The sequence below is a fragment of the Rhinopithecus bieti genome, unplaced genomic scaffold (assembly GCF_001698545.2).
Source record: "Rhinopithecus bieti isolate Rb0 unplaced genomic scaffold, ASM169854v2 scaffold_47305, whole genome shotgun sequence".
NCBI lineage: Eukaryota > Metazoa > Chordata > Mammalia > Primates > Cercopithecidae > Rhinopithecus > Rhinopithecus bieti.
In genome coordinates this window covers 54669-63021 of record NW_016818742.1, presented here as the reverse complement: position 1 = coordinate 63021, position 8353 = coordinate 54669, and the positions used below count along the sequence as shown (strand labels likewise).

General features: G+C 54.0%; 2 protein-coding genes across 4 annotated transcripts; one reads left to right on the top strand and one right to left on the bottom strand.

The window, feature by feature from the left end:
• The first annotated feature begins 876 nt into the window (after window positions 1-876).
• DNASE1L1 (deoxyribonuclease 1 like 1) lies at window positions 877-3060 on the top strand. Its single transcript, XM_017857392.1, has 4 exons — window positions 877-1292; window positions 1435-1547; window positions 1626-1874; window positions 1975-3060. Exons 1-4 carry the CDS (start codon window positions 1154-1156, stop codon window positions 2107-2109), a joined length of 636 nt encoding a protein of 211 aa, XP_017712881.1. The 5' UTR covers window positions 877-1153; the 3' UTR covers window positions 2110-3060.
• On the bottom strand, window positions 2485-7679 carry RPL10 (ribosomal protein L10). Of its 3 annotated transcripts, XM_017857390.1 has the most exons (8): window positions 7463-7679; window positions 6456-6785; window positions 6308-6353; window positions 5454-5512; window positions 5253-5360; window positions 4909-5047; window positions 4179-4341; window positions 2485-4099 (listed from the first exon to the last, which is right to left on the bottom strand). In XM_017857390.1, the coding sequence occupies exons 3-8, from the start codon at window positions 6328-6330 to the stop codon at window positions 3947-3949; spliced, it is 645 nt and encodes a 214-aa protein (XP_017712879.1). In that variant the 5' UTR covers window positions 6331-6353; window positions 6456-6785; window positions 7463-7679; the 3' UTR covers window positions 2485-3946. The 3 variants fall into 3 exon arrangements, with proteins under 3 accessions (XP_017712879.1, XP_017712878.1, XP_017712880.1); XM_017857389.1 differs by lacking the exon at window positions 7463-7679 and having other exon boundaries at window positions 6308-6473; XM_017857391.1 differs by lacking the exons at window positions 2485-4099; window positions 7463-7679 and having other exon boundaries at window positions 4222-4330; window positions 6308-6475.
• Window positions 7680-8353: the final 674 nt, after the last annotated feature.

The following is an 8353-nucleotide window of genomic DNA, read 5'->3' as shown; positions in this document are numbered from 1 at the left end:
AGGGGGCGGGGAGGGGGCGGGCGCAGTCCTTGGCCCTAATGTGAGGTAGGCTCGTTAGTCCCCGGGGCCACAGGCCCCCCATCCTGGGACAGCCTCATCTGCTTAGCATGCTTTTTCTTCTGAACACCTTTTATTCTGGACTCTTCCCATCCTCGACCCCCACCAGAGTGTCCATAGAGCAGGAGGCCTTCCTTCTCTAAGCACAGATGTGGGGTCCCTCCTCCTCTCTCCTGTGGGAGCTGCTGGGGCTCAGGGCGTGGCTGACCCCCTCTATGAAAGTGGCCAGCAAGGGCTGCAGCTCCTGGGAAGAGGCTCCGTGAGGACCACTTATGGGCCTTGGGTAGACCCGATCTTCTAAGTCTCTGGGAGGACAGGCTGGCAGGGAGCCCTTTGGAATCAGGATCCAGAGGGCAAGGGAGGCTGCAGGGAAGGAGAACTGATTCTCTATGTAAATAAAATTATATGACATCTGGTATTTGCTCCAAAATAACTGGGTAGGCAGGATATAGTGGCTCCTGCCTGTAATGCCAGTGCTTTGGGAGGCTGAAGCAGCAGGATCACTTGAACCCAGGAGTTCAAGATTGCACTGAGCTATGATTGTGCCGCTGCACTCCAGCCTGGGCAACAGAGCGAGACCATGTCTCAAAAAAAAAAAGAAAAAGAAAAAAGAATGACATCAAAGTGTCCAAATATCAAAATGTACTATACCCAGTCCGTGGAATATTATTCAGCCAGAAAGAGGAACGAAGCACAGACATGTTACAGCATAGACAAATGTGGAAAACATTGATGATCTGATTTCATTCATATGAAATATCCAGAATAGGCAAATGCACAAGATAGAGAACAGATTAATGGTTGCAGGGGCTGGTGGGAGGAGAGAATGGAGAGTAACTGGTAATGGATGTTACGTTTTGATTAGGGGTAATAGATACCAATGTTTTAAAATTGATTGTAGCAATAGTTGCACAGCTTTATGAATGCACAAAAAAACCGTGTTGTATACTTGAAGCAGGTGAATTTTATGGCATATGAATTATGTCTGACGTTTTAAAGTTCTAGAGACAGGTTGGGAGGGCTGTGCCCACATTGTCGCTGTTAGTGGAGGGCCCCTCCCTGAGTGCCGTTTGGCACTTGCAAGCCAAAATCGGTGATGTGGGCCCACTGCTGCTCATCCCTTGGTCCTCCCAGGTCACACAAAACACAGGTCCTGAGTTCCTACGTGTACAACGACGAGGACGATGTCTTTGCCCGGGAGCCATTTGTGGCCCAGTTCTCTTTGCCCAGCAATGGTAGGGAGGGAAGAAGGGTGGGCTTGGTATGTGGGAGCAGAAGGGGGGTTCTGGCTGGCTCCACTGGGGGCTTCCTCACCCAGAGGGGCTGGGGGAGAAGGGCCAGGAGTGGATGGTAGCCCTCGGTCCCTGGGCCTTGCAGTCCTTCCCAGCCTGGTGTTGGTCCCGCTGCACACCACTCCTAAGGCCGTAGAGAAGGAGCTGAACGCCCTCTACGATGTGTTTCTGGAGGTCTCCCAGCATTGGCAGAGCAAGGTAGGCCTGGGCAGTCTGTACAGGAGGGACAAGGATAGGGTGGCCCAGCGGCCAGCCCGATGGCTGCTGTGTCTCTAGGACGTGATCCTGCTCGGGGACTTCAATGCTGACTGCGCTTCACTGACCAAAAAGCGCCTGGACAAGCTGGAGCTGCGAACTGAGCCAGGCTTCCACTGGGTGATTGCCGACGGGGAGGACACCACAGTGCGGGCCAGCACCCACTGTGCCTATGACCGCATTGTGCTGCACGGGGAGCGCTGCCGGAGCCTGCTGCACACTGCGGCCGCCTTTGACTTCGCCACGAGCTTCCAGCTCACCGAGGAGGAGGTGAAGGGATGGGGCTGGCAAGAGGAGGGAGGGCAGGAGCAGGGTCACAGGGAAGCCCCTCAGCCCCGGGCACTGACACTGCCTCACCACCCATTTCCAGGCCCTCAACATCAGTGACCACTACCCCGTGGAGGTGGAGCTGAAGTTAAGCCAGGCGCACAGTGTCCAGCCTCTCAGCCTTACTGTTCTGTTGCTGCTGTCACTCCTGTCCCCTCAGCTGTGCCCTGCCGCCTGAGCCCCCCCATCCCCCATGGCCTGCTGCCTTTTGGGACTTAAACCCCAGCCTCCCCCGTCCATCCAGCCCTGGGGCTGGGGGGCTTCAACTACAGTTGCCCTGTGACTGCAGTCCACCCCCACCTGCCTTTTGTTTGATTTGGCTCTTCTTTGGTTGGGCTTGTGCCTAGATTAGGAGTGGAAGCCAGGGGCCCCGAGGCTGGACTCATGCCACCTGCCAGGTAGTGTAGTATCAGGAGTGGAGACAAAGTGGGCTCTGGGTTGGGGGAGGGGAAGGGAGGGCTCAGAAAGAGGAATCAAGATGTTATATGACAAAAAGGAAAGTTACTGAGAACAAAATCCAGATTGGTGAGATATGACACTTGTGCGGCAGATATGCCAATGGGCCATCTTTATTGTGGATTGGTAAGAATCACCAGGAAACCATTAACCCCCAATAGCTACAAGGAGGGTGGTTAAGCCGCTACATCAAACTCCTTCTCTGGAACCAGCAAACACCAAGAAATATTTCGGCTCATTGTAATCCGGTGAACAATGCAGTCAGGCCTGTTATAACTGCTGAGCAGTCATGCTCGCACCACTTGGGTGCTGTCGTCTGTGTTGGCACAGGCTTTTGCACGGCTGGTAAAGTCCAGCCAAGGCTGGTCAACGCCAACATCTGCACACAGAAAATCTGCACCAGTTACATAACCTAAAAAGCTGTGTGAACCCAGGTGCCCCGGGAAAGGGGCTGCAGGACACAGCAAAATGCCAGCAGCGTCCCAGACCCCTCCCTTGCATCCTCCTCTCCAAACAGAGCTCAGGAAAAACACTGGCTGGGATGATAGAAGGGCCATGTGTTAACTATAATCACATTTATGGTTTGGAACCATCACCCCAAGGTAAAAAATAAATAAATAAAAGGTATTCCCAGGTATGTTTGGCAAAAGAAAATAAAGGTAATTAAAAACCTTACAAATGGCTATAAATTGAGATTACCAAAGACCAGAGGCCTCTTGGGAGCCACTGGGGGCTGGGGCCAACATATTCCAGCTCTGGGACCAAAAGCCTTTGGAGTCCTGTCCCTGGATACAGATGCTCAGGCCACCCACCTAGCATGCCTCTCATTTTTGCTACTCCCCCAAAAGCTAGCGCTGTTCTATCTAGCGATAGTTCAGCTCAGACATCTGGGATTCCCAGGTCAAACCATGCCACATGTGCCTGTTCTGAGGTCTTTTTGTTGTAAAGGACCAAAGGTTAGCCCAGACCTTTGGTCAGGTGGTGAGGGCCCTGGGAATGCAGGCTCTCGAAGAGGTTAGTGCATGGGGCCCAGGAGATTGCTAGAGATATGAAAAATGCAAATCCCAGAATGATTCCCACCAAGGAGGACTGGCTAAACCAGATGGGTGAGACCACACCCAATGTGATGCACACCTACCCTTGCTAAATAAATGCTGATGCTGGTCAGCCTCTAGCCCACAAACTCCTCTTGGTTCCCATGTGTTGTAATAAGCAACACAATCGTAGGCTGACCCCAGCCTGGGATTGCAAGGCTTTGCTGCAGCTGTGCTTCATGAAAAGCACTTCAATGCTTTTCAACCTACTGCCTAGGACCTGGGGAGGTCCAAGTCAAGCTCCAGAGTAGACAACTGACATTAAGGCCACCAGTCCTAGCCCTTTGCAGGGTTTGCTGCCTCACGAGCAGGGCTGAGCTGTCAACCTGTTTCTGAAGTGAAAGGGCAATGACCCCAAGGTTCCCAAAGGAAGTTCCTTCTCCCTCAAGAATGTAAATATAAAAACGTAGGTGGACAGGAAGTAGAATTTATTGGTATTAAGTGGGGGCAGCATATTGGAAGCCCTCATGAGTGCAGGGCCCGCCATTTGTCCAGAGGACCACGATTGGGGATGTACTTGACCCCACAGCCATCTGGGATGAGCCGCTTTTCAGCCACCATGTCTTCAAATTCATCAGCATTGAACTTGGTGAAGCCCCACTTCTTTGAGATGTGGATCTAGGGAGCAATGGAAAGAACTGAGTCAGAAGGCCTGGGGCAAAGAAAGGTGGGAGAAGGGGGCTGCAACAGTACGTACCTTCTGGCGGCCAGGAAACTTGAACTTGGCCCTGCGCAGGGCCTCAATCACATGCTCCTTGTTCTGCAGCTTGGTGCGGATGGACATGATAACTTGGCCAATGTGAACCCTGGCCACAGTGCCCTGGGGCTTTCCAAAAGCACCTCGCATGCCTGTTTGGAGCCTACATTGGGGTAGTGCAAAGTTAGAAACATGAATGTCCATCGGAAAGGCCTGTCTCCAAGGTCCCTTAGAGCAACCCATACAACAAACAGGCTGCATACACTACCAAGGAAGCTGCTGTTTGCAGCCATTGCACACTGGGCCCCCATGAGGAAAGGAACTCAGTCGGCTTAATTGGCTGCAGAGCATCTCAAAAACCATGGAGGCGTCCTGCAAGGCACCACTGGGCTCCTCTACTAGCTTCAACTACCTGCTTGCTGGCAAGATGGTTGTCATCTAGCTAAAAGAAAAGCTACTCCCATCACAAGTGTTTCCCCTCACCTGTGGGAAACAGCTTGCTTGCTAAGACTTACTCATGCTTTGTTTGTATCTGCAACAGTACATAGGAAAGGGTCCTGAGTGACCACTGAAAGTCACTTGCCAGCTGTGTCCTGGCTTTTCTAGTAGCCGTAGTGGCTGAGTCACTGGGGCCAAGTATCTCTATGCTCTGACGAATTAATGCAAACCTAATAACGTAGAGACTCCAAGTTATGGGAAAGCTGCCTTAAAAGGCCCAGACCAAGCTCACCTGTCAGCCCCAGCACAGGACAACATCTTGTTGATGCGGATGACGTGGAAGGGGTGGAGCCGCACGCGGATATGGAAGCCATCCTTGCCACAACTTTTTACCATGTACTTATTGGCACAAATTCGGGCAGCCTCCAGGGCTAGGTAGGGGGAAAGAAAGCAGCAAAGTGAGATAAGATAGAGAAACATTCACCACGACCTTCTCCAGCTCGGGGAAATGTGTTGGCTGAGTTTTGTAAAAGGCTCATGTTTCATTAACTCCCAATTCCAGTGCAGTGTATGTGGATGGGGTTGAGGGAGCAAAGAGGAAGGACTGGGGGTGACGAACAAAGAATCCTGCCTTACCTTCAGAGGACAGCTGCTCATATTCATCTGACACCATGTGGCCACAGAGCGGAAACTCATCCACTTTTGCCTTCTTCCGCCCCAGGTCAAAGATGCGAATCTTGGCATCTAAAAAAGGATTGTGCAAGTGTGCAGGGGGTGTCACAGACGGACGCTGAGTCAGTAGAGCCAACCCAGTGCAGGGGCCCTTCCACTACTTACCAGGGACACCTCGGCAGAAGCGAGACTTTGGGTACGGCTTGTTCTTACAATACCGGTAACTGCAGGGGAGTGAAAAAACACAGGTTAGGTGAGGTTCACATAAAGCCCAACAGTGACTTTGCCCCTCAAGGAACAACCCAAAAGAGGGACGGGAAAACCGTGGGGAATGCACGTCCACTTCTAAACCGTTTGCATTCGGGGAAATAAACTACAAAGCAACACTTGGCTGCTGAAACACAGAGGACACCCAAAACTAGAAACACAACCGCCACCATCTTTCGTTAGTCTTACGCTTCCTATAAACACTTTGCAACAAACTTTCCTAGTTAAAAATTATCTCTTCAAGACACTGCGTACTACAAAATCGCCGCATTATCACTGCACAGCTCAGACCACCCAATTTAAGACTTTCGGGCACGTGGCACTAAATCCACCTCCGAGCCGAGTGGAAAGGCGTCTGGCGCCCCCTGTAGGACACAGGAGGCGGCCGCACCCGTTTTTCCCGGACTGCCCTTCACGTCCGACAAGGCACGCGGCACGTCGCCCGGAAATAAGAGAGAACGCACACAAAGGCCCCAAGAGAGCATCGAGCGTCCGAAAATGCGGTGAGCTTGCAGGACACAAAGAGAGAGATATATGAGGGAACGGTCGCTTCCACACCGACACGGGAACGAAGGAACAGACAGTAATATTGAAGACTAAAAAAGAACTGGAAGATGTAAAACATAGGATCAGTTCCCAAAACAGGGCCGCCGCACGGGGGACGCTCCACCCCACAGCTGTTTTCAGCGGCCACAGGCACTTCTTTCCCCTCCCGTTTCCCAGCAGTGAAAGTACACCGATTCAAGACTCACCAACGGGCGGGGCGGCGGCCCATGGCGACACCAGGATCTTCAGTGGCTGCAACGAGAGAGAGAGAGTCGGAACGGAAGACGAGAACAGACCTAAAAGGGGTGAGAACCAGCAACGGCACTGCAAGAGATTACAACTACGCTTACTCACCGCGCCGAAGGGAAAGAGACGCTCCCACGCCTGCGCATGCCTTATATAGGCGGTCTAGCTGCGCGCGTAAGAACCATAGAGTCCTGGCGAAGGCGGGTGGACGCTCTGTCAGACGTCATGACCATAGACGGAGCCGCTTTTAGCGCCTGCGCCCAGGCGTAGCCCAGCATATGCGCAAATCAGAGAGGTGGCCGGTTACTGGGGCCGCGGGCGGCCAGCTGACGAATGGGGCCTCGCCACATGGTCACGAGAAGCCCGCTTCCGGCTGGCCATCTTGGGCGTAGAACTCTTGCGCTAGGCTTTGCTCTTAACTGTGACAGACGTATATTTCTGAGAGTGGAAAAAAGGAAAGCACCCTGGGTGGGCCTCCCGGCGACCGCGAGAGTGTCCCCGAGCTTGCGCGGGTCCCGGACATGCGCTCCGTGCCTCCTAGGCTAGAGGCCCCGGCGGTGAAGCGCCATATAGGGACCTGGGCCCGCGTTCCTTTGTCAACCCGGGAGGCCGGAGCGGGAGACCCATTCCCCTACCGGAGAGGCTGGACCAGGCCTTGCTGGGAGCCATGCCCCATATCCCCATTTCCTGGAGACCCAGGATTCGCACATTGCCGCGGGGAAGAGGTCGAGGAGAAGTCTCCACAGAGATTCATGGCCTGGGAGACCCGGGGGCATCACTGGCCCCGCTCCGCCCACCCTGACCCGCACCGTCCTGGCCAGCTGCGTCTTGGGCTCCGCCTCCCATGAACCGCTCTCGCCTGGGCACTGCCCCGCCTCGCCCTTCCCACTCCACTGTGCTCAGAGTGCCTCGGAGCGCGTCTGGGGGTCGTGGGGAAGCAGGGCCGCCCCAACCCGCCCACGGAGCAGCATCCAGGGAGAGGTGCGCAGAGCAGGCGGGCGTCCTGGGGGAAGTGGCGTCTGGAGGTGTCTGTCCACCATCTGCAGGTGGGGCGCGGTGGGGTAACTTCCCGTCCTTTGACAGGAAGGACAGGAGGGAATCCTGCTCGAGCGCACCTGTTTTCCAGGATGACATGTCGCTTTTACAAATGGCTTCAGATCCCTTTGAGAAAAGCTTGGGACGATTTCTGGGGTGCACTTGCAGCAACGGTGCAGGGTCCTTCCCAGGGGAACGTAGCCTCCCTTTCCATCATGGGACTCTGGATCCCGGCGGTGACTTACGTCTGTAACTGGGTTCCAGGCTGTAACACCACTGGGGCAATACAAGTCAGGGATTGCGGCAAGGCGCGGTGGCTCACGCCTGTAATCCCAGCACTTTGAGGGGCGGAGGTGGGCGGATCACTAGAGCTAAGGAATTTGAGACCAGCCTGGACAACATGGGGAAAAACTGCCTCTACAAAAATTAAAAATTGGCCAGGCCCAGTGGCTCACGCCTGTAATCCCAGCACTTTGGGAGGCCAAGGTGGGCGGATCACGAGGTCAGCAGTTTGAGACTAGCCTGGCCAACATGGTGAAACCTCGTCTCTACTAAAAATACAAAAATTAGCCGGGCATGGTGGCGGGGGCATGTAATCCCAGCTGCTCCGGAGACTGAGGCAGAGGTTGCAGTGAGCCAAGACCGCGCCATTGCACTCCAGCCTGGGCAACAAAGCAAGACTCTGTCTCAAAGAAAAAAAAAATTAAAAATTAGGCAGGTGTGGCGGCACATTCTAATCCCAGCTGAGGTGGGAGGATCACTTGAGCTCAGGAGGCAGAGATTGCAGTGAGCTGAGGTCACACCACTGCACTCCAGCCCAGGCAACGGAGCAAGACTCTGTCTCAAAAAAAGTCATGTATGGCCGGGCGCGGTGACTCAAGCCTGTAATCCCAGCACTTTGGGAGGCCGAGACGGGCGGATCACGAGGTCAGGAGATCGAGACCATCCTGGCTAACACGGTGAAACACCGT